This window comes from Bombina bombina, chromosome 4 (genome assembly GCF_027579735.1).
Source record: "Bombina bombina isolate aBomBom1 chromosome 4, aBomBom1.pri, whole genome shotgun sequence".
Taxonomy (NCBI): Eukaryota; Metazoa; Chordata; class Amphibia; order Anura; family Bombinatoridae; genus Bombina; species Bombina bombina.
In genome coordinates this window covers 761,375,062-761,402,525 of record NC_069502.1, presented here as the reverse complement: position 1 = coordinate 761,402,525, position 27,464 = coordinate 761,375,062, and the positions used below count along the sequence as shown (strand labels likewise).

Sequence of the window (27,464 nt, the reverse complement as noted above, 5' to 3'; positions counted from 1 at the left end):
TATAGAGTCTGGAAGACTTATATTTCTTGGTGTCTTTCTCATCATTTTTCTTGGCATTCTTTTAGAATACCGAGAATTGTACAGTTTCTTCAGGATGGTTTAGATAAGGGTTTGTCCGCGAGTTCTTTGAAAGGACAAATCTCCGCTCTTTCTGTTCTTTTTCACAGAAAGATTGCTATTCTTCCTGATATTCATTGTTTTGTACAAGCTTTGGTTCGTATAAAACCTGTCATTAAGTCAATTTCTCCTCCATGGAGTTTGAATTTGGTTTTGGGAGCTCTTCAAGCTCCTCCGTTTGAACCTATGCATTCATTGGACATTAAATTACTTTCTTGGAAAGTTTTGTTCCTTTTGGCCATCTCTTCTGCTAGAAGAGTTTCTGAATTATCTGCTCTTTCGTGTGAGTCTCCTTTTCTGATTTTTCATCAGGATAAGGCGGTGTTGCGAACTTCTTTTGAATTTTTACCTAAAGTTGTGAATTCCAACAACATTAGTAGAGAAATTGTGGTTCCTTCATTATGTCCTAATCCTAAGAATTCTAAGGAGAAATCATTGCATTCTTTGGATGTTGTTAGAGCTTTGAAATATTATGTTGAAGCTACGAAATCTTTCCGTAAGACTTCTAGTCTATTTGTTATCTTTTCCGGTTCTAGGAAAGGCCAGAAAGCTTCTGCCATTTCTTTGGCATCTTGGTTGAAATCTTTAATTCATCTTGCCTATGTTGAGTCGGGTAAAATTCCGCCTCAAAGAATTACAGCTCATTCTACTAGGTCAGTTTCTACTTCCTGGGCGTTTAGGAATGAAGCTTCGGTTGACCAGATCTGCAAAGCAGCAACTTGGTCCTCTTTGCATACTTTTACTAAATTCTACCATTTTGATGTATTTTCTTCTTCTGAAGCAGTTTTTGGTAGAAAAGTTCTTCAGGCAGCGGTTTCAGTTTGAATCTTCTGCTTATGTTTTTTGTTAAACTTTATTTTGGGTGTGGATTATTTTCAGCAGGAATTGGCTGTCTTTATTTTATCCCTCCCTCTCTAGTGACTCTTGTGTGGAAAGATCCACATCTTGGGTAGTCATTATCCCATACGTCACTAGCTCATGGACTCTTGTTAATTACATGAAAGAAAACATAATTTATGTAAGAACTTACCTGATAAATTCATTTCTTTCATATTAACAAGAGTCCATGAGGCCCACCCTTGTTTGTGGTGGTTATGATTTTTTTGTATAAAGCACAATTATTCCAATTCCTTATTTTATATGCTTCGCACTTTTTTTCTTATCACCCCACTTCTTGGCTATTCGTTAAACTGATTTGTGGGTGTGGTGAGGGGTGTATTTATAGGCATTTTAAGGTTTGGGAAACTTTGCCCCTCCTGGTAGGAATGTATATCCCATACGTCACTAGCTCATGGACTCTTGTTAATATGAAAGAAATGAATTTATCAGGTAAGTTCTTACATAAATTATGTTATTGAACAACAACCATGTTCTCAATGAACCCAAAAAACTCATTAATATCAAAGCTGAATAGTTTTGGAAGTAGTTTTTAGTTTGTTTTTAGTTATAGCTATTTTAGGGGGATATCTGTGTGTGCAGGTGACTATTACTGTGCATAATTATTAGGCAACTTAACAAAAAACAAATATATACCCATTTCAATTATTTATTTTTACCAGTGAAACCAATATAACATCTCAACATTCACAAATATACATTTCTGACATTCAAAAACAAAACAAAAACAAATCAGTGACAATATAGCCACCTTTCTTTGCAAGGACACTCAAAAGCCTGCCAGCCATGGACCACAGCCTCCCAGACACTGTTCAGAGAGGTGTACTGTTTTCCCTCCTTGTAAATCTCACATTTGATGATGGACCACAGATTCTCAATGGGGTTCAGATCAGGTGAACAAGGAGGCCATGTCATTAGATTTTCTTCTTTTATACCCTTTCTTGCCAGCCACACTGTGGAGTACTTGGACGTGTGTGATGGAGCATTGTCCTGCATGAAAATCATGTTTTTCTTGAAGGATGCAGACTTCTTCCTGTACCACTGCTTGAAGAAGGTGTCTTCCAGAAACTGGCAGTAGGACTGGGAGTTGAGCTTGACTCCATCCTCAACCCGAAAAGGCCCCACAAGCTCATCTTTGATGATACCAGCCCAAACCAGTACTCCACCTCCACCTTGCTGGCGTCTGAGTCGGACTGGAGCTCTCTGCCCTTTACCAATCCAGCCACGGGCCCATCCATCTGGCCCATCAAGACTCACTCTCATTTCATCAGTCCATAAAACCTTAGAAAAATCAGTCTTGAGATATTTCTTGGCCCAGTCTTGACGTTTCAGCTTGTGTGTCTTGTTCAGTGGTGGTCGTCTTTCAGCCTTTCTTACCTTGGCCATGTCTCTGAGTATTGCACACCTTGTGCTTTTGGGCACTCCAGTGATGTTGCAGCTCTGAAATATGGCCAAACTGGTGGCAAGTGGCATCTTGGCAGCTGCACGCTTGACTTTTCTCAGTTCATGGGCAGTTATTTTGCGCCTTGGTTTTTCCACACGCTTCTTGCGACCCTGTTGACTATTTTGAATGAAACGCTTGATTGTTCGATGATCACGCTTCAGAAGCTTTGCAATTTTAAGAGTGCTGCATCCCTCTGCAAGATATCTCACTATTTTTGACTTTTCTGAGCCTGTCAAGTCCTTCTTTTGACCCATTTTGCCAAAGGAAAGGAAGTTGCCTAATAATTATGCACACCTGATATAGGGTGTTGATGTCATTAGACCACACCCCTTCTCATTACAGAGATGCACATCACCTAATATACTTAATTGGTAGCAGGCTTTCGAGCCTATACAGCTTGGAGTAAGACAACATGCATAAAGAGGATGATGTGGTCAAAATACTCATTTGCCTAATAATTCTGCACACAGTGTACAAGGCTCTCAGATGACTACATATAGGAAAAAAAAACAAACAAACCTGGAATTAACCCCTGTTCAACCGTTCTTAGACTTAGGGGGCCATTGGGTTTATACATTTAGGAGGGACAAATTTGTTCTTAAACCTCAGAACACCAGATTATAGTTATATGTTTTATCTTAGACCCATCAAGTTTTGAACACTTTCAATACACATCAATTTAAAGGTCAGAATTTTTAAAACGTTTCGTCTGGAATAATATCTGTCCTCTCAATTCCCCCCCCCCCCCTTTTTTTCCCTTTTTTTTTTTCTTAAAAATGGGAAAGACAGGTAATATAGGGATCTTTTTCCTGGGTATATTCTTCCACTGCCCACGATTCTTTGGAACTTCCCCTGACTGGGAATATATGTTCTATTTCCCTCTTGACTTGGTATTTTATTGTTGCCTTAGGGTACAGTCCTCAGCGTTCCTCTCTTTATTTTCGGCCCGTTTTTCCAAGAGTAATCCTGATAATGCCCCAGGGAGAAGACATTTATGCTTGTAGGGAGGGTAGGGGTTAGTGGGGAAAGCAACAGTCCATACCAGGCCCTACGCTTGCAGAAACTCCCTTTATCGTTGTGCAGAGTTATATACCTGGTCCCCTCTAACCCCCCCAACTGTATCTGTCGTTTTTGATGAGACAGAGAAAAAAGACAATGTTATTTGTGAGTGTGAAATCAGTGGCTTTACATTTATCTTGTCTTGATTAGAGATAGCTTTTCTTCCACTGTAATCCCCTCCACATTTCAGACTCTGTCCGCTGAAGTTACCCCACACTCTGGGCTTGACGGTAGGCTGGAGAAGGTAGATGCTCAGGGACAAATTCCAGAGCCGGTGAAATGCTCCCTCTATTACCGTATCTCTGGGACCAAGATGCTGTGGTCTGGACACACTTTACGCTATATCAGCTCACCGCTTACATTGCGGGTCCTGGCGAGTAGCGTATGCTTCAAGGGGGGAATCCAATCTGATGAATAATTAGTCGTCTCTGCCACCTCCTCTGCGATTTCAACCAGACCTGGACTGGGTCGTTTACCGCCCGCCTACAGGTACTTGTTACCGCGGCTTGTTCTCAGGCCTCCAGAAGCAGTCGGCGTTCTCTACACGTTACTGCTCACTGGGCCCCTCCTACCGGAAGATTAGCTATATGTTTGGCTGAGGTACCGTGGTATCCTCTAAACTGTAAGTTCAATTTAAGCTCCTCTCTATGTGACTTTTTTTTAAGAATACATCACGATTATTTCTAGCTTCGCAGTATTTATTCCAATTAACTGGCGATGTTTCATTAAAATATCTTCTCAAAACATTTTTGACATGATTTGCGAGCTGTATTTCAACTGCCCTATTTTTTTTATTCCATGCATGTACATACATCTTGATTTCCCCTCTCAAAACAGCTTTTGAAGATTCGAAAAATGTCTCTATCTTATTAAAATGAGTTATATTAAACGTAATAAAATCTTTCCATTTTGTTTCAACCATACATTAAATCTTGGATTATTAAGCCAGAAACGCGAAAATATGAAACTTTGACTTTTATCTCTAGGTTTGGACAGAGAAGGAAAACAAGTGATATGATGGCATGGTCTGAGATTTCTATATCAGCAATATCAATAGAGAGAGATTCTGAGATTAATAACATATCGATTCTAGAAAAGGTTCTATGTGTTTTTGATTCACAGGAAAATACCCTAGCATCTGGATTCTCAATACGCCATATATCTAGCAATTTAAGTGTGAGACAAAATTGTTTCAAATATTTTGCTCTTTTATTATATTCCTTAGATTTTTTCTTTGAAAATCTATCCAATTATAGACAGATTGAAATATTAAAATTGCCTCCTAAAATTGCCTAGGCTATAAACGGAAATAACTTGACTTTAATGTTTTCCCAGAACACTGAAGTATGAGAATTTGGTCCATAAATAGAGTCGCTATCACTTCTCCTACCCATTTTATTTTCAGCTTCGTCATTTCAACCTCCTTTAAATGAGTCTCTTGCAAGAATACTACATCTGGGTGATGTTTAGGAAGAGTTTTTATGATAAGTTTACGTTTCATTGGAGAGGTTATACCTCCTACATTCCAGGAAAGAACCTTAAGATTTTTATTCACAGCAGTGATCATTTAAAACTTGAGCCACTGCACATTGATATATAATTCAAATCTGGGTATGAGGGAAGAGGAAGAGTAAAAACTGGGGGAGGAAAGAGAAAAGGGGATTGGGGAAGGGGAAAGAAGAAGAAAAAAAAGGGGGGGGAAGGGAAAACCCATACGATGGGAATAGAGAACAATAATAAAAACAACAAACTTGACAGAAAATAAAAAGTACTAGTTGCGTGACTCTGGTGCTAAAAAGAAGAAGAGAAGAGGCGCCAAATAGTGTGTACCGTTATGCTACAAGAGGCCAAAACCCCATATACAAATCTTACTTACAAGATTTTCAGCACTTGAGAAGTGCCACATGAGCCTTCTGAACAATTAGCAGCCGTCCAGCTAGCTGTGTTAGCAAATATAACCTCCAGTTGCAGGCTGTAGGTGAAACAGAAAGACACAGAAGCGCCACAATAGTGTGTATCAGTGAGAAAAATAACTTGTGCGCAAAATATAAAATATACTCACAAGATATAGAGCACTTGATAAGTGCCACAAAGACCTCCTGGACAATTTACAGCTGTCCAGATCACTGTGTCCTAAAGCAATCCTCTGCACTCTCAAATTCAGATGAATGTGGTGTCACCGAAAAAGTCACAGGAATTCACTCACCAAAGCGGCAGATGATTATGACAGATAAAAGCTAAAAAGCTGTGTTACTATATATAAAAAATGTTTATTAAAAACAAATATTAACAGAACGCGTTTCCCGGTTACTAAGATCGTTTCATCAGGTGCGGATACACACATTAGCGTTTCTTTTTATACAATGGTGCCTAAAACAAATCATTCTGAGTGAAAGTACACTTTCTTGCGGGGCTGACAAGGGATAAAACCCAGTCCTAAACAGTAGCTACCTGAATGGGATATTATTTAGTTAAAGCAAATTCTTGAGCCTCAGTTACATTATTAAGTATAATCCAATTGTCATTATATTCTACTACAATCTTGGCAGGATATATTAATCTATATTAATAAACTGGGTACAATGAGGGGCCATAAGTTTCCTTTTTGCGGATGTTTCGTTTGAAAAATCCTGAAATAATAAAATCTTATTATTGGCAACAGAATAAGCGTCAACTTTCTTGTATAATTTTAATAATTCAATTTTGTCCTGAAACTTAAAAAATTTGACAATACACATTCTGTTCCTTGATAGGCCGTTTACATTTGTTTTTGGGGAACCAATCCTATGCGCTCTTTCTACTGCCAATGGAAGTTGCAGGGAAGGAAAACCTAAAGCCTGTGGTAATGTTATAGATGTAAATTTCAAAAGGTCATTGTATTCCACAGTTTCAGGGAGCCCTACTATTCTGAGATTATTTCGTCTGGAGCGATCCTCCAGACAGTTTTGCAAATTACTGATTTGGGTTTCTTGTTTGTGTATTTGAGCATCCTGTGTGTTAGTTAGGTCTTCTAAATCTGAGATCCTACTCTCAGCCTCTGATAATCTATTTGAAAAGTGTCTTACTTCGGTAGAAAGAGAAGTGATATTAATAGAAATACCTGCAAGTTCCTTTTTAATTACATCAAATTGAGGTGAGAAAAATTCAGATAATTGTGTCATTATGGGCTGTAGGTCCAGGAAGGGGTTAATCATTTCCGTATTAACATCTGAACTAACGTCCAACAATTTAGTTTTCCTGTCCTTTATTTTGGGGGGCATTGTGGTAGAGTTGTGTTTTCCCTGGGCGATAAATCTTTCCATACAGAAAGAGGATAAGAAAGAAAAAAAACAAAAAAAAGAACAACGTGAATCAGAACATTGTGTATAAAAAAAGGTGGTCAAACGATCAAAAGGTAGACCACTAGTGTTATCTAGAAGTGTGAGTGAACTAAATATTCCCTTGTTAATTATTTTATGAGTCTGCAAAAATTATTTAGTGAAAGATTTTTTTTTTAAAAAATTTGTGTATGTGTTACTGAGAGAACACAAACCCTTTAAGATTTTACCTTTTATATATGTGCATAGATTTTTTAACTTTCTTATGATATATTTAAACCCCTCCCTATGGTTACTTATCCACAAACTCTGAATATAGCCTGAAACTAAACTCTCTGCAGGTTATAGAAGTTTGAGAGCAGGATTGATAAATATACTCAGGTAAAAGAATAAAGGGGTAAACGAGCAAACAGTTATCTCAATGTATCAGATACATACAGACAAATTTATTTAAAAATGAAAAAAATAAATTCTTCTAAGTGAAAAATATTGGACTTCAAAATATCCATAACTACCTTTAAGTTTAGCACAGTTGGTCTTGGTCTAACGCGTGTCGGGTTAGTGGGCGAGCGATAAACCCATAGTAGGTTCATGTTGACTACCATTTCCTAATTTTTCTTACTTTGCATATATCCATTTCCTAATTATGCTTACTATGCATATAGTTATTTTGTCCTATTAATTGAATATATACTATAGCAGTGATTTTTAACCTTTTTTTTGCCGTGGCACACTTTTTTACATTAAAAAATCCTGTGGCACACCACCATCCCAAAATTTAAAAAAAATCACACATTGTAGCCTAATACAGCATATATATATATATATATATATATATATATATATATATATATATATATACACATACACACAAACACACACATACTGTATGTATTGTGCTGTTATGCCATGCCTCCTACAAACTACCCCTGCACTGGGAGTAAAAACAAGCAAAGTTTAAAAAATATGTCACACTGTTGTCAGTCTGCCGTGGCACACCTGAGGATCTCTCACGGCACACTGGTTGAAAAACACTGTACTATAGAATGAGTTACTAAAATTATGTAACTTTACACATTCCCTTCATTATGTAATTTGCTTCAAAGTGTGCTATCAAAACATAGAATGTCGCTATTGCAGCTCCTGTCCAATAACAGTAAAACAGTAAGGATAATGATATGTCATAGAACATAGTGCAGTGAGCATTATATAGTAGTAATCCCCTTGGGCTAGAATGTGTAAACTCAGTTGACCATATATCCTTTCTTTGTATCATTAAACATAGCACAACTCCCAGTAGCAGATACATATTACTTTAATAAAGGAAAAGCATAAACCGAAAGGGACACTAGCCATTTTATGTTTCATTTAAAAAAAAAAAAAAAAATATATATATATATATATATATATATATATAAAATTTTCCTATGTATTAATAATAATAATAATAATAATAATAATAATATATACTGTGTATATATATATATATATATATATATATATATATTCCTCATGATGATGAAGGGGAAGTTCTCCCAGAAAACGTTCCAATAAATTTTGATTTTTCTTTACTAAAAGACCTGAGAGTGCATTTGCTTTGGGGAATATTTACAAAATTTAAGCACCCAGGTAGATGACCATTGGAGGGCAACACTGTAGTTTGGACATTTATATAAATTAAATAGCAGATCCGCACTCGCTGAACTTTCAAAAAAATGTGTCGTTTATTGTGACGTTTCAGGGATCAAACCGTCCCTGTTCCATAAATATAGGTAAGGGGTTGTTATTCTTATCCAATTAGCATATGTAGAAAATACACAACCAATACCTCAGTATTAATTGAGTACAATGTCCCTTTAAATGAAATCATCATAATCATGTGTCAAGATTATTTGACATAAGTCCATATGTGAGATATTGGAAAACAATATGTATTTTTAAAAAGATTTATGCAAATTTTACTATTTAAATTATCCGCCATGTTTTCAAAGAAAACAAAAAAAGCTATAGATGGCAGTACTGTTTTAATGTACTTATTTTTTAACTTTCCCTTAAAATAAATTCAGCTATATCCTGCTCACCTGTTTGTTTTTTTCAATCTTTTTCTGTTCTGTTTTTTTCCCATTAGTTTAATATATATACATATAGCTGTTATGTATCCAACCACAAAATACAAAAAGTGTATATTTTTATATAATCGTTTAGTAAATAACATTGGGGGGAACCCTCCCCATAAATTACATAATCCAAACCTTTATGGTTCTGTAAATGTTTTATCTAACATTTCTAAAATAACCTTCTTTTTTTTTTTATATATAGGCAACTAAAACTATAAGTTGTTTTTTTTATCTGATATAATCCATCGTCTTGAATTTTCTTGCATAAAATTAGTTGTCATATAACCTTAAACTTTTGAATTGCTTTTTTAAAAATGCACACAATTACAAAACCATTTTTTAGGTTATTACCCAGTCCCACACCTCCCAACATTTCGAAATTCAAAAGAGGGACCCCCCCCCGCGGCAAAAAATTTAAAAATGTGGTGGGCGTGGCTTAAAAATATCATAAGACCAAAGTAATTTAAATAAAATTCTAAATAAAGTCATATATTTTAATACACTTAGGCAACAAATCAAACACAAGCTCAAACCACTGGTATGGCTATGTGAGCTATGTATTTAATTAACCTTTGCAGAGACATTGCTAAATATTTTTTATCTTAATTGGACATTTAATAATAAATTCTTTAAAACTGCTCTCTGCATTCCCCATTAACATTCTACATTCTGGCCTTTAAAGTCAGCAAAAATGCACAGTACCACACTACATAGCATACACTTACACATCCAGATACACACACACTACATAGCATACACTTACACATGCAGATACACACACACTACATAGCATACACTTATACATGCAGATACACAGACACTACATAGTATACACTTATACATGCAGACACACACTACATAGCATACACTTATACATGCAGATACACACTTATACATGCAGATACACATACACACACTTCATAGCTTACATTTACACATGCAGACACACACACACTACATAGCATAAACTTATACATACAGATACACACACACAGTTATGGATACAGATAGACACACACACTACATCATATATGGGTATCTGTAACTCATTGTATGGGGTCCTGGGGTTGGCAAGCACATTAGCTGGCAGTCTGCGGCTGCCACTGTTCGTTACCCTGGTATTAGCACTGCTCATCGTATAAAACTGAAGGCATGCTAGTATTATCATCAGGGGTTAGACATCATCACTACCAGAGGTAGGTTAGAGAGGTCACCATTACCCATGGTCAGAGTGTATACAACCTTCTTACTCCTTCTTAGCCCACACACCATTCCTTTTCCACAGGGAATCTAACAGGTATCTAACCCTGTAAGAGCAAAGCCAGCTGCTTCCGAGTATGGGCCCAATAGAATTAAAAAAAAAAAAAAAATCGGGACTGTCCCGCAAAAATCGGGACAGTTGGGGGGTATGCAGTCCTGGCATTCACAAGAGAGATTATATCCTGTTTGTATATACTGAATTAGGAAGAAGAAGAAAGATTACACTGATTTACCATTAAGGGCCAGATTTAACAAAGTCCAGCAGACAGGGGCGTACATCTTCACGCCCCTCTCCACTCGGCATTGTAGTCACACATTTATCATTGCACACTACCGCTAGATTGCAATCTCACCCCTGCTTGAGTGTAGCCAATTGCGTGCGAGCAGAGGCTGTCAATCTCCCCAGTCAGAAAAGTCTGAGGGGGGGGGGATTCAGATACACCACATAACAGGTGGCGAAGTGGGTTATGATGATGACCACTGCAAGTTCTCTCAGCCAGAACATTTGATAAATCTGGGTCTGTGTGCTAATTCGTAATGATTATGGAAATTAACTCAACAACAAATCTTTAATATTGACCACATAAGAATTATAGTCACTCAAACTAGTTGAATTAGCACATTAGTACCCATAAGAATAGTAACACCATGTCAAGCTGTCAACACTTGTTACTATCCATTTACATAAAGAAGCACACAGCATTGCTTCATATGCCAAAACTGCCAGGACAGGCTACATTCTTTTATTAATCATGATTTATCCATATGAAAATACAGCAGCTCTGTGTCATTCCCAGATTTGCCATATGCAAAACATATCAGCATTTTATGTGGAACAGATATGATTGAGCTGAGTCACGTGAAACCTAGACTTGCAAATATGTGGCACAATTAAGAGCATGATATCTAGAAATAAAAAAAATAAAATAGTGTAACATATAAATCACAAATAAAAAAAATGTACCAATATAAATTGTGATAATAAATTGTATATATATATATACAGGGAGTGCAGAATTATTAGGCAAGTTGTATTTTTGAGGATTAATTTTATTATTGAACAACAACCATGTTCTCAATAAACCCAAAAAACTCATTAATATCAAAGCTGAATAGTTTTGGAAGTAGTTTTTAGTTTGTTTTTAGTTATAGCTATTTTAGGGGGATATCTGTGTGTGCAGGTGACTATTAATGTGCATAATTATTAGGCAACTTAACAAAAAACAAATATATACCAATTTCAATTATTTATTTTTACCAGTGAAACCAATATAACATCTCAACATTCACAAATATACATTTCTGACATTCAAAAACAAAACAAAAACAAATCAGTGACCAATATAGCCACCTTTCTTTGCAAGGACATTATGTCAGTTTTGATCTGTTCACCATCAACATTGCGTGCAGCAGCAACCACAGCCTCCCAGACACTGTTCAGAGAGGTGTACTGTTTTCCCTCCTTGTAAATCTCACATTCGATGATGGACCACAGGCTCTCAATGGGGTTCAGAGCAGGTGAACAAGGAGGCCATGTCATTAGATTTTCTTCTTTTATACCATTTCTTGCCAGCCACGCTGTGGAGTACTTGGACGAGTGTGATGGAGCATTGTCCTGCATGAAAATCATGTTTTTCTTGAAGGATGCAGACTTCTTCCTGTACCACTGCTTGAAGAAGGTGTCTTCCAGAAACTGGCAGTAGGACTGGGAGTTGAGCTTGACTCCATCCTCAACCCGAAAAGGCCCCACAAGCTCATCTTTGATGATACCAGCCCAAACCAGTACTCCACCTCCACCTTGCTGGCGTCTGAGTCGGACTGGAGCTCTCTGCCCTTTACCAATCCAGCCACGGGCCCATCCATCTGGCCCATCAAGACTCACTCTCATTTCATCAGTCCATAAAACCTTAGAAAAATCAGTCTTGAGATATTTCTTGGCCCAGTCTTGACGTTTCAGCTTGTGTGTCTTGTTCAATGGTGGTCGTCTTTCAGCCTTTCTTGGCCATGTCTCTGAGTATTGCACACCTTGTGCTTTTGGGTACTCCAGTGATGTTGCAGCTCTGAAATATGGCCAAACTGGTGGCAAGTGGCATCTTGACAGCTGCACGCTTGACTTTTCTCAGTTCATGGGCAGTTATTTTGTGCCTTGGTTTTTCCACATGCTTCTTGCGACCCTGTTGACTATTTTGAATGAAACGCTTGATTGTTCGATGATCACACTTTAGAAGCTTTGCAATTTTAAGAGTGCTGCATCCCTCTGCAAGATATCTCACTATTTTTTACTTTTCTGAGCCTGTCAAGTCCTTCTTTTGACCCATTTTGCCAAAGGAAAGGAAGTTGCCTAATAATTATGCACACCTGATATAGGGTGTTGATGTCATTAGACCACACCCCTTCTCATTGCAGAGATGCACATCACCTAATATGCTTAATTGGTAGTAGGCTTTCGAGCCTATACAGATTGGAGTGACAACATGCATAAAGAGGATGATGTGGTCAAAATATTCATTTGCCTAATAATTCTGCACTCCCTGTATATATATATATACTGTATACAGTATATTGATATACATATATATATATATATATATATATTTATATAAATGTGTGAAAAAAATATATAAAAAACGTATTTAGAAAGAGGATACACTGTCCTGATTCTTTTAGATTTTCCTTCTTTCACACTTTCAACCTTTCTCTACCATTCCTCCTCATGAAAAATAAGAGAGAGATACACAATAGGGCAATCCTGTTAGGCTTCTTAATTGGTTCTGGCAACTTTACAAGTTGTTAATCATGTGATTTAGTGCTTTGTATATAAAGCTCAAACATCTACAGCAATGTTATGTTTGGTACATAACCAGCCTTCCACTCGGCATCTGTTAAAAATGTTTATTATAAAAACACAAAATAGATCTCCCAGCTTTAGCACATTAATAGACATCTTTGGGACATAACAGTGAATAAACCTTACTAAAGACCATATAACCCTAATACTGGTCCAAAACACCTCTTAAATGTCCAATGTCCTAGTGCAAAGTTTGTGGTTGAGTTCAAATTAGTTAATCCAGTTAATCCGACATGTGTTTCGCCTCCTGCTTTGTCAAGGATATAACTGTCAGTTAATCTGCCGAGTATCTAAACCCCACACTGTGTTCTCATTGGTTGTTTGCATCATCATGTAAATGGATACGTAATTTCCGGGTCGTTCGATCCCTTCCGGGTGATCATATTGGGATGCGTAATTTCCGAGTTAATCAATCACTTCCGAGGGGTGTGTAGTTCCAACATGTGGATTGTACTGTTTTAAGAAGAGCACCTGGGTAATGTTTTTTTCAAAACAGTGAGTGCAGGGAACTAGAGGCAGTTTATATATATATATATATATATATATATATATATATATATATATATATATATACACACACACACACACACCTTGGAGCGCGATAGAGAGATAGATAGGTACATAGCTATAAATAAGGTAGACAGATAAGATAGATATAATTTTCTTCTTTATTATGCACCTTTGGCTGAGTTTTGTAGCACACACCATAGAAGTCTATTATGTGAGGGATTTATAGTGGCGGCATTGTCTGACCACCAGATGTAAGTGCCCCAGAGCGCTAACATTTTACTTTCAACTTTCAATATGGAGATATAGATTGTGCTCTAGTAATGTTAGTGCACCATATAATTACCATTTGTAAACTCCTCTTGTAATCTAGGTCAATATCTGGTTTATATAACCCTCTGGTTTTACAGTTTCCTGCACTGGATACTGTTATTTGACTAAAATACAACTTTGGATATCTCATGGTTATGCCCATACCCTGTATTAATCTGAAAAGGTACAATTCTTCCATAGTCTATGGTTCCATATTTTGTCTTACTACTTCATGGTAAAGCTCATGTGGACAAATAATAATTTTTCCAGGTCATCTGTAAAGACTAATATGCTTTTAACATTACCCCTGCTGCTTGCCACAGATACACTGCAGGAACTGGTCAGTTGTTCAGCAACATACTATATATGTGTAACAATGGCATTAGCAGCTCATTCTCCTCTTCCTAGGCTTTTTCACAATATCCTGATTAAATCAATGTACATGCCAGAGGATGTGTAATACCAGTATATCCTTGTTAGGATTTGTGACTTAAAGGGACATGAAACCCCCCAAAAAAAATTATTTCATGATTCAGATAGAGAATACAATTTTGAACAACTTTGCAATTTACTTCTATTATTTAATTTGCTTCCTTCTCTTGTTATCCTTTGCTGAAAGGTTTATCTATCTAAGCTCAGGAGCAGCAAAGAACCTAGGTTCTAGCTGCGGATTGGTGGCTGCAGATATATAACAATTGTCATTGGCTCACCCATGTGTTCAGTTAGAAACCAGTAGTGCATTGCTACTCCTTCAACAAATGATACCAAGAAATGAAACAAATTAGATAATATAAATTGATATAAATTAGAAAGTTGTTTAAAATTGTAGTCTCTATCTTAATCATGAAAAAAAAATTGAGTTTCATGTCCCTTTAATACTAAAAGTTGATACTACCTCCAATGATACAGGCACTGGACTGCCAGTTATTGTTGGACAAGTAACCATTGCACACATGCTTTTACTTACCAGCAAGAATAGCTCACTTGGATGTTTATTTCATGCTTCCGGTGTAAATATTTATTCTTGTTAAAACTGTAAAATGGAATAGGTAATAACTATGTTCTGTGTAGCCATCATGAATAAATGTTTTTTTAAAGGTACCTGCCAAACTGTAATAATATAGACTCACAATCATTCCCCTTTAAAGGAACAGTCAACACTTAAATTGTTATTGTTTAAAAAGATAGATAACACCTTTACTACCCATTCCCCAGCTTTGCACAAACAACATTGTTATATTAATATACTTTATAACCTATAAACCTCTAAATATATGCCTGTTTCTAAGCAACTATAGACAGCCTCTTATCACATGCTTTTTTTATTTGCTTTTCACAAAAGGAGAGTACTAGTTCATGTGAGCCTTATAGATAACATTGTGCTCACGCCTGTGGGTTGTGGCAGACACTGCACTAATTGGATAACATGCAAGTCAATAGATAATAAATAAAAAGTCATGTGATCAGGGGGCTGTCAGAAGATGTTTATATACAAGATAATCACAGAGGTAAAAAGTATATTAATATAACGGTGTTGGTTATGCAAAACTTGGGAATGGGTAATAAAGGGATTATCTATCTTTTAAAACAATAAAAATTCTGGTGTAGACTGTCCCTTTAAATGTCATTTTAATATGACGACAAGGGCCCTTCCTAGCAATAGCCCTTTTCTGATTGTATTGTTTGTTAAAGGGACAGTAAACACCTTGAGATTTTTTATTTATAATGTTTAGTTACATGGAATGAAAAAACTTGCAATATATTATCATTATTTATTTTGTCCCCTATTTATTTAATTCAGCTCTGAAAAATTGAGCACATTCTAATTCTCAGGACTTGAAATGCACCCTGTTGATTTCTCAAGGCTAACTCTGCTATATATATCTGTCTCTAATTTGTCTTTATATAAACACACTTTCATGGGAACAAGCTCCTACTGAGCATGTGCACAATCTCACAGGGTATACGTATACTAGTTTCTGATTGGCTGATGTCTGTCACATGATACAGTGAGATGGAAAATGTGAGAAAAAATAAACTTGCCAGAAAAAATCCACTGCCTATTTGAAATTCAGAGTAGGTGTTAAAGGGACAGTATACAACCATTTTCATATCACTGCTTGTAATAGACACTACTATAAAGAAGATTATGCACAAATACTGGTCTGAAAATCCAGTATAAAATGTTTTAAAAACTTACTTAGACGCTCCCAGTTTAGCACTGTTGATGAGGTTAGGCTGGGACAGCCAGTGAAAGGGGCTGGATAAACAAAAAGAGCAGACACTACCCACCTCCCACCTCCCCTGCATATGAAAAGACAGATAACATAAACAGGAGCCTACAGGAGTCTGTAAACGTGCGTATACTGTGGGGCTTGGTTGGGAGTCTGAAAATCAGCACAATGTTCTTAAAAAAATAAACAAAACTATATATTTTTATTAAAAAAAAACACACCACCAGATGGGCTATATAAATGGATCATCTACAAAACATTTATGCAAAGAAAAATTTAGTGTACAATGTCCCTTTAAATCATTGCATTTTTATTATGCACTTGTTAAATTATACAATTCTACTGCTTTTAGTGGCCCTTTAAGCATTCTTTTTTTGTATAAAAAATAAGTGAGTGCTAGCTCCAGAAACATTGTACTGGTATTTATGCAAAATGGATCCAAACTGATGTGGTTTTTACTTCTGTTATGGGTACTAAAGAACACATATATTACTATAGGAAATTAAAATACTGGACCACTGTGAATATCACCTATTGGATATGTGAGAACACAACCTGTTAATAATGATCAGATTACTGGATAAGAGCTTCTTTAGACTGAGGAAGGGTGATATATAGCGAATCATGTCCGCTAGGCATTGCTAAATGCAGACAGCATACGATGTCCGCAGTTATCATTGCACAAGCATTTCTAGTGTAAAGCTTGTGCAATTCCGCCCCCTTGCTCACTGGCGGCCAATTGGATTGGGATGATTTCAATCCGTCACCTAAAAGGTGGCGGAGAGGTTAAGGAGCAGCGGTCTTAAATAAATGGAGCCCATTGTCTAAATTTATTAACAAGTTAAAGAAACAGACTTTTTTTTTAAATAAATACACAAAATATATATTGTATCACTTTTTCAGCTTCTTGTCAATATGAATTTCCGTAATGCAGAAACAAGTTATTTTGTTGATATCAGAGATGATTTTAATAACAAGGACACATAGAATAGATACAGAAACATATTCGGAAGTTTAAACATTAGATAGTGGAAGACAATATGTTAAAATGAATAGAAATATTAAGTTTTCTTTAAAGGGAAAGTCCAAAAAAAAACTTTCATGTTTCAAATAGGGCATGTAAATTTAAACAACTTTCCAGTTTACTTTTATCACCAATTTTGCTTTGTTCTCTTGGTATTCTTAGTTGAAAGCTAAACCTAGGAGGTTCATATGCTAATTTCTTAGACCTTGAAGGCCGCCTCTAATCTGAATGCATTTTGATAGTTTTTCACCACTAGAGGGCGTTAGTTTGTGTGTCTCATATAGATAACAGTGAGCTCATGCACGTGAATTTACCATGGAGACAGCTCTGATTGGCTAAAATGCAAGTCTGTCAAAAGAACTGAAATAAGGGGGCAGTCTGCTGAGGCTTAGATACAAGGTAATTACAGAGGTAAAATGTGTATAATTATAACAGTGTTGGTTATGCAAAACTGGGGAATTGGTAATTAAGGGATTATTTATCTTTTAAAACAACAAAAATTCTGGTGTTGACTGTCCCTTTAATCTCTTTGATCACAAATGACAAATCTTTAAGCAGAGTTCTAGAATTGTAGAACTAAAACTTTATTGTTGCTTCTTCTTGTTTGTTCGTGTAATTCACCCAGTACTTTGTTTTTACTGACTCCTAAAACAGACACAAAAGACCATGAATAATAATGCATCAGAATATAGTTTCTCTATTATTAAATGATAAACAAGAGATTTAAAGGGACATTGATCTTCAATAGAATGTTTACTACTCATTATGATATTGTTTTCCTCCTGCATACAATGAGGAAAAATAAGAGAACAGCTTTAAAAAGAGCTGCAGGTACAGGAGGGAAAACAATAGCATGGTGAGTAGTAACCATCCTACTGTAGTTGTACCCAGCTGTTTAATGTCCCTTTAATGGCATTATATAAGCAAATAGCACTAATGTTAAAAGATTACATTAAAAATATCCTTCTGATTGTATCAAAGTGAACAGTTTGTCCCCCCAAAGCAAATATTTGTGTTTGATTGTTCAGATGTTTCTAAACATCAAGGATATATTTTGGTACAGGTAGGGGTATTTTTTTTTTTTTTTACTTATTCTTGCTTACATTTAAATACCTTCCTTTATTTAAAGGGGCATGAAACAAAAAATAAAAAATTCATAATTCAGATAGAGCATACAATTTCCAACAACTTTCCAATTTACTTCTTTTATCTAATTTGCTTAATTCTCTTTGTATCCTTTGTTAAAATGCATACTTAGGTAGGCTCAGGATTAGCAATGCTGCTGATTGGTTGCTGCATACACACACACACACATATATATATATATATATATATATATATTCACACACACACACCTCTCGTCATTGGCTCACTTAGCTCCCATGGGGTCCATTTATTAATATGCAGACGGACATGATCCGACATAGCGGATCATGTCCCCCGCACATCGATAAATGCCGACAGCAATACCACCCCCTGCAGATTCGCGGCCGCTGGCAGGGGGTGTTAGTCAGTCCGATCGTATTCGATCGGGCGGATTGCTGTCCGCCACCTCAGAAGTGGCGGATGAGTTAAGGAGCAGCGGTCTTAGGACCACTGCTTCTTAACTTCCGCTTTAGCCGGAACTGAAGCGGAGTGGGTCTGAAGCAGCATCCGCTGCTTCATAAATAGACCCCCAATAGTACATTACTGATCCTTCAACAAAGGATACCTCAAAAAGTGGTGCCTCTGTTGCCTCAGAAAGTGTTCATATAAAAAAATTGTGCACATTTAGACAATGGAAGTGAATTGTAACGTTGTTTAAAATTCCGTGCTCTATCAGAATAGTGAAAGTTTAATTTTGACTTTAGTGTACCTTTAAATACCAGTTACAGAAAGGCTATGCAAACAAGAAGCTTCTGCATTGCTGCTTCAGACCCCTACCTTCAACTGTATGATATACTCTAAATCAGTTCTGAGTATGGACAATACATATTAAACCCTACTTTTTATTATGCTAACATATTTAAAAATACAAATATTTTTGAGTGTTTCCCCTTAATCTAGTTCTTTTCCTATTAATATAAAATTATGATTTGTAAGGTGAGATAAACTTGACCCAACTGATATTAACCAGATACCAATATTAATGCTAATAATCTACTTACCAGAGAAGGGTAATTTATCCGAATTTCATCCATAGAAAGTGGTACTCTTTCTTGAGTGGTACCATTTGGACATTGACTTGGCTGTTCAGCTCTAATGTAGAGATTAACAATTTACTCAAATCAAATGCAGAAGTTAAAACTACATTAATTGAATAAGGTTTGAATTATTTACAATTTACAACAAGATCTGTCAGAGTGGCACAGTACAATTTGAATGTGATTAATGGAACATTTGAAAACACACAATATATCAATGGCTCTACTGTCAGGCTGTCTCCTCTAGTTATTATTTGTGTCACATGGCTATAGGACATAGGCACATAAGTCTATTATTCTTTGTAATATCCAAATTAATTGGAAAGGTGCTTTGTTTACTATACACTTTTCACAATTAGACCATCTTTAAAAAAGGATGCACATTTAAACACTCATGCCAGAATAAATCCTAAGTGGCAGCCGCATTTGATAAAACGTAACTTTTATTAAAGGGATATGAAACCAATTTTTTTTTCTTTCATTTGAACAGGTACAAAATCTAACAATAAGCAAAATACAGAGAAAAAGTTACTCACTCAAACTCACATTCACTCTTAAACGCACACATAGTCACATACATACACTCATTCATAAATACACATACACTCAAACATACATACACTCACTGATAAATACACACACACTCTTACATACATACACTAATTCAGAAATACACATACACTCACTGATAAATACACTCACACTCTTACATACACTCATTCATAAATAAACATACACTCATACATACACACACTCATACATACACACACTCATACATACACTAACTCACTGATAAATACACACACACATACATACATACACTCACTCATAAATACACACACACTCTTACATACATACACTCATTCATAAATACACATACACTCATTCATAAATACACATACACTCAAACATACACTCACTCATAAATACACACTCACTCATAAATACACACACACATACATACATACACTCATTCATAAATACACATACACTTATACATACACACACACACTCATAAATACACACACACTCATACATACACACACACACTCATACATACATACACTCACTCATAAATACACACACTCACTGATAAATACACACACACACTCATACATACATACACTCACTCATAAATACACACACTCATTCATAACATACACACACTCATTCATAACATACACACACTCACAGTAAATTATCAAATCTTGTGGGGACTCCCACAAAACTCTTAAGGGAATCCCCCCCCCCCCCCACACACACACAGTTTAAAAAGCACTGATCTAGTACAATCAAGTTAAATTTCTTCATAGACAAGACATACAAGATGTGCCACTATAATGCATTATAGTACAATTTAAAAATTGTATATATTGTCATTTATGTACATATAGATAAAATGCAAATTATTACACGTTCTTTGAGTTGGTCTACTTTTAACACACATAGGAGACAAAAACAAAATTAACAAAATGGTGTTCCGTTATTAAAAAATATTTTACACAAAATCAGTTTGTAAAACTCACATTTCCTTTGTAACTTCTGTTTTACACAGCACTGACTCTGTATTTTTTTCTTTGTGGAGTTTACTTTTAGAAATGTCCCCTTGCATCTGCTCAGGACCTACAATTTGCAGTGTTTTGCTGTGTTTTTCATCTGTTTTTTGGTTCTCATTTGGATACAGATGATCTAACTAGTAAAATAATAAAAACACCGTACTTATTAAACCATTATACATTGTGCACCAGAGTCTCAATCTGTTTGGACCACATTAAAGGCTAATATCTCTTATGGTAGTTTCACATGCATTATAATGTAGGACTACTCCATTTTAGTTTATGATAAAACACCTTTATTCTTGAAATATTTAGTACATTTAGGCAAAAAATCAGTTAGCAACAATAGCCCAGGTAGTAAGAACAAAATTCTTGTCAATAGAGAAGACACAGTTAAAAGGAACGGTAACCACCTTGTAATTAAAGGGGCATTAAAACTTTGAGATATGTTTAATTGTATGTAGTAAAACAACTTTGCAATATGCTTTCATTATTTATGTTGTTTCCTTTCGCTGTAATTAAATTCTGAATATTGTGGGCATTCCAAATTTCTGTTAAAAATGGATGTGCAGACTAGGGATGGGTGAATGTTTCTAAATATTTGAAATTTAAACCGCATTTTGATACATTCGTTCGTTCAAATCTAATTTTGAATGTTTATATAACATTCTAACATTCTATTTTCGAATTTTCGTTTTCCAATTTTTCAATAAGATTCGAAAATATTAGTTTGAATAATAGAATGTTTAGCTATGTATTTTATATCACATTAAATTTTGAAATGTAATATTCGAATTTGAATGAAACATTCAAATTCGAATGTCACATTCGAATTCAAAATAATATTTCTGGTCTACAACTGTGTTTTAAAAATGTAATATTCGAATTCAAATGCTATATTCGAATTCGAATGTCACATTTGAATTCGAAATAGTATTTCTAGTCTAATACTGTGTTTTATAAATGTAATATTCGAATTCGAATGTCACATTCGAATTCGAATGTCACGTTCAAAAACTGTAAATAACAATCAATAATAGAATTTTTATGAATATTCGTTCTTATCAACATTCGATTATGTAAATCGAATTTCTACAATAACATTCGTTCTAACATTCGAATTCGAACATAAACACATTCACCCATCCCTAGTGCAGACACAGTTGAAAGGATCGCCTGGGGTTGCCGTTTCCCATGTTCAGAGGAGAATTGTCAGGTATTTTGGCTCTGGACTGACCCGGGATCAGACTGATTATAACTGTCCGTAATTGGCCTTAGCAGAAAAAGAAACCTAAGTTACAATATGGTGGCGCCCACTGCTTTTTGGACATTAGAATGTTACCCTTATTTTTTCAATATTTTAAAAACTAATGTCATTTAAAAAAAAATACATGCTAATATTTAATCTAAATACATCATTCTATCAAGGATTTATTTAGTGTTTAATGTCCCTTCAAGATATAGTTCTGCCGTGTTGCTATAGAATAGCATCCTTTTTATTGCAGTTGTTTTTCTATAGCTAAACTCTATCCCCCATTTGCCATATATGGATGATCCATTCTGGGCTTTAGTCTGCAGACACAAGCCTATCCACTGTCATAAAGTTAGTAGTATAAAGTACATTGCTTTACATTTGTAATCAGTTTAAGCCAACTGTGGATAACTATGTAGCAAGGTTATCTTTAAGACATTTGCAGGTGCATTTTAAATTTGGAAAATAATTAAACCCTTAATTTTCAGAGCTAAATTACATGAGAGGGGGGCAAAATAAATAATGAACACATATTGCAAAGTTCTTTCATTACTCATAACCACATGACTAAATATTTTATATAACATTTATAATAATTAAATAATTCAATTCCATTTCAATTTAACAGTTTTTCGTTTTAAATGTAAAAGGATATGTGGCATATACAAAATAAATATTTAGGGAGATTATAAAACGTTATATATATATATCGGATAGTCTGACTATTAGTCAAATCAAAACCAAATATGTGCAGTTTTGTACATTAGTATCATTTATATCAGTCAAAAAATCTATCCATCCTCAGGCTAAGCAAGTAATATGTATTATTTTTTAGTGAGCACTGGCTGGTGTGTGTTTGCTAAGCCAAAGATAAAATAGTACATACAAATCCATAAGTTTTAGCTGTGTTTTTTTTTTTCAAAAATAATTTTTTAATAAGGTATTACAGTTTCAGCATACATAAGTATAAAGCAACACAATGTACAGTATATCCGAATGTATTAGCTTATGCAGCAATATAGAGTTTACATTAGTCTATGTAGTTATGCTATAACCACACCGTACATCTCAGATTTGACACAGCAGTACCTCAATATTTTTATTATACATTTAACCATCAAAATAACCTCTTATAGAAACTATATTGCCTATTATAGTGATATTAGTGATATACAAATCAAATGTAAAACAAATCAATGCCTTTCCAATACAACACATATTTGAGGTTATTCATGCTTATAAATAACTGTTTAGTGGTTCATAATAGTTTACATTTATGGTGTGTAAATTGCTATCCTCTAGATAAAGATAAAACTCTTTCTAGTTACACCATATTATTATCAATGTATAATTTTAAGGTGACGGGGAGGGAAAGAGAGAGGGGTATGGGAGATGTAATGTAGCGGGGACGAAGAAAAGAAGCGAGAAAAAAAAAATTGTTCTCAGTCCGGGAACATTTAATTCCATTGTGCCCAAATTTTGTGATATAAGTGTAGTTTATCTTTAAATCTAAATGCATACTCCTCCATTCTCCTAATACATTTCACGTGATTGAGAACTGCCTGAAGCGAAGGGGGTGAGACTCGCTTCCAGTCTCTAGCGATAATCAGTGTAGCTGTCGTCAAAAAGTATGTAAGAAACAATTTTCATGCTAAAGTCATTTTGGGAAGAAACAAGTGTAGAAAACCGACCGCTCGGGTGCGAGGTAAATTAAAATTAATTTCTCCTAACAGGTTATAGCTCTGATTTATGGTGAACACATCTTTATTCAATGATGAATACAGAAAAAAATAAATGGTGCGAATATGATGTACGATGAGCAAATGTGTTTTTTTTTTTTTTACTTTACATTCAAGTGATAGATCCCCTTGGTTTTCATTCATAAAATATTCAAATGTTTTATTAGAACAAGTGTAACTTTGTGCAAATTAATCTTAGATTTCTCTATATCAGATCGAGCATTTGAATATTGAGTATAACATTTAATTTGAACAACACATCCAAAATATTAATCCACGAGAATAAGCATTTAAATGTTAGTGGTACATTCTTGTGTAAAAAAAAAAAAAAAAAAAAAAGCTCTGTTTTTAACAAATTATTTCCTTTAGATAACACAAAGTTTTGCAATATGTGCACTTCCATACCTAGTAAGATACTCCTAGTAAGTCAATCAAGGATATTATGGGCTTGATTTATCAAGCCCTTCTCCTCCCTTCTACTGCTTGTTCGCACAAGAGAAGCTACAACCAGTATTTATCAAGCAGCGGTCATCAGACTGCTGCTTCCTTACCCTGATCTCGTCTGACCGGGGAAATTGATAGTTCCTGCTGGCGCATGGTTGGCTGTGAACGGGCATGGGGCAAGGTTGCACACGAGCACAAAGGAGCGCTCATGTGAAATGTTAAATTTGGGCAGCATATTGCTGCCCGCCAGAGGAGAGGTGGGACGGACAGGGACAAATATGTACGGTCCTATCTGTCTGTGTTTGATAAATGCAGCCCTATAAGTGTGTATGGCTCAATCATCAGCTTTATCTTCATCCGGAGTAACAAAGATCCATACCAAGTGTGTCTTTAGTAATGGGGTTTGATCTTATTTAAACTTGCTTACCTATTTGAAAAGAGCTTAAGCTGTCCGTACTTGACCACTTTAACATGGGTTTAAAGGGACACTGAACCCAATTTTTTTCTTTCGTGATTCAGATAGAGCATGCAATTTTAATCAACTTTCTAATTTACACCTATTATCAATTTTTCTTAGTTCTCTTGCTTTCTTTATTTGAAAAAGAAGGCATCTTAGCTATTTTTTGGGTTCAGACCCATGGAAAGCACTTGTTTATTGGTGGGTGAATTTATCCACCAATCAGCAAAAACAACCCAGTTTGTTCACCAAAAATGGGCCGGCATCTAAACTTACATTCTTGCATTTCAAATAAAGATACCAAGAGAATGAAGACAAATTGATAATAGGAGTCAATTAGAAAGTTGCTTAAAATTGCATGCTCTATCTGAATCACAAAATAATTTTTTTTTGAGTTCAGTGTCCCTTTAAGCTAACCTATTCTCCCAAAGATGGCTTGTTTAAAAATGACATTGACTTTTACTAACGTGAATATAGCATCTGTCTTTGACTGACTTTTCAAAACTGTAATCTGATTGGCTGTAATGTATTTTTTTGTTTAGAACAATGTTTACAATGACTTTAACCATGAAGTTGGTTAAAAAAAAAAAAAAAAGACCTCAAACAGTACACAGCTAAAGGGACAGTATACTGTAAAATTGTTTATCCTTTAATGTGTTTCCTATTACTTTTTTACCAACTGCAGACTATACAATGCATGAAAATTTGCTTTTTAAGGTTTATTTGTGTATATGAAATAGCTGGTGTTGTGTTTTAAAGCCACAACCTAATAAAATGGGTTGAGCTTGTAGGTATAATCAGATCTCATTGTTTTATCACATTGTGTACATAAACATGCTTCTTTATCTTATATCTGTCTATAAACCAAAGGCCAATACTTGGAGAGAACAATGGAAAATTAACATTTTATTACCTTATTTCTATACCCCACTGGGAGTATAATTTCTTCTGCTGGCTGTATTTACACAGCTTATCTATAGCTTGGATTTAAGGCCAGAAACTTTCAGAATAGATGGGGTTACCACAGGCTAAATAAAAAATTTAAAATGCCAAAATAAGGCTAAAGGAAATACTTGTAAACAATGTAATACACTCCAGCAGGTAAAGTGGATTATAGGGAACCAATTAAAGGGGAGAAAATGTTTGATTTAACTGTCCCTTTAAATGAACATTACTTTGTAACTGACTTTTCCTGTCTCTATGAAAATATCATCATTTATTTATTTGATAGTATTGTTCTCCATTTTCATTTAACTGGTATATAGTTACACCAATGATAATTTGTTTAAAAAAATAAGATGTTCAAAGGTGTAATAGACCATTTTTATTTTTTTGTCCCTTTCATTTTGTTAGATTAAACGGGTTATTTATTGATTTATTTTTTAATCAAATATATTTGATATTCAAATGTCCCTTTCTACATAGAGAAATGTCAAATTCTGCTTCAAAAACCAAATGTATAATGTTCGTCAAACATTCCAAATTTTTAAAGGATTAATTATTAAAGGGACACTGAACCCAAAATTTTTCTTTTGCGATTCAGATAGAGCATGAATTTTTAAGCAACTTTCTAATTTACTCCTATTATCACATTTTCTTTATTCTCTTGGTATCTTTATTTGAAATGCAAGAATCTAAGTTTAGATGCCGGCCCATTTTGGTGAACAACCTGGGTTGTCCTTGCTGATTGGTGGAAAAAATCCATCAATCAATCAAAAAGTACTGTGCAGAGTTTTTAACCCAAAAAAGCTTAGATGGCTTTTATTTCAAATAAAGATAGCAAGAGAAGAAAAATTGATAATAGGAGTAAATTAGAAAGTTGCTTAAAAATGTATGCTCTATCTGAATCACAAAAGAAAAAAAATTGGGTTTAGTGTCCCTTTAAGGCTACCAGTCATATTGAATGGGCGGAATTTGCCCTTCCCTCCTAATGCACTAGAGATACCACTGTTGAAATTACTTTAAAAATAAGTGCACAAATTTACTAGAAATATAGTTTAATATTATATAATGTTTGTACTGCAGAAGACATCTTACAGTTTATTTTTTTTAAATTATTTTTAACTCTTTAATTATTTTTTGGACTTTGATATGGTATACAAAATGTAATTTTATCTTTAATCATTCTTTTTCTAATTATCATTTTTATTATCAGTGTGTCTCTAGTGTCCCATAGCAGCATAATATTGTTATGTAATACAATCACTGTTTCATACTTTTACATAACAGATTAACCATTCATGTTTCAAACAAGCAAACAGGTAGCAATTAAAGACTGACCAGATCTCTGACGCTGTGTTCTTCAAAGTCAGCAAACTGTCCGTTTTTTTCAAGCAGCCTGTTCAGTTTAGCAGCAAACAGAGAAAAGCAAATTCAGTAAAAAGAGGTGATTTGTTCCTTACAGAATACACAACAGCTGCTGTATTTTGTAATTTTCCTAACCAGGCCTAACTTAAAGGGACATTAAACTTTCATGATTCAGATAGAGTAGGGAATTTTAAATAATTTTCCAATTTACAAAATGTGCACAGTATTTTTATATTTAGACTTTTTGAGACACCATCTCCTACTGAGCATGAGCAAGAATTCACAGAATATATGTACTGTATATGCATTTGTAATTGGCTAATGGCTGTCACATGGTACAGGAAGAATGGAAATAGACATAACTGAAATTTGTCAGAAAAGATTAAATGC

At 35.0% G+C, this 27,464-nt stretch overlaps 1 protein-coding gene across 1 annotated transcript in view; it reads right to left on the bottom strand.

Annotated features, from left to right (window-relative positions):
* Positions 1-16,295: 16,295 nt before the first annotated feature.
* LOC128656900 (uncharacterized) overlaps positions 16,296-27,464 on the bottom strand; it is a 351,437-nt gene continuing 340,268 nt past the window's right edge. The window contains exons 11-14 of the mRNA XM_053711069.1: positions 27,048-27,105; positions 20,846-21,012; positions 19,284-19,374; positions 16,296-17,781 (exon numbers count right to left, since the gene is read on the bottom strand). Coding sequence (XP_053567044.1) covers positions 17,713-17,781; positions 19,284-19,374; positions 20,846-21,012; positions 27,048-27,105 — 385 coding nt within the window. The 3' untranslated portion in view covers positions 16,296-17,712. The remainder of the gene's footprint in view (positions 17,782-19,283; positions 19,375-20,845; positions 21,013-27,047; positions 27,106-27,464) is intronic.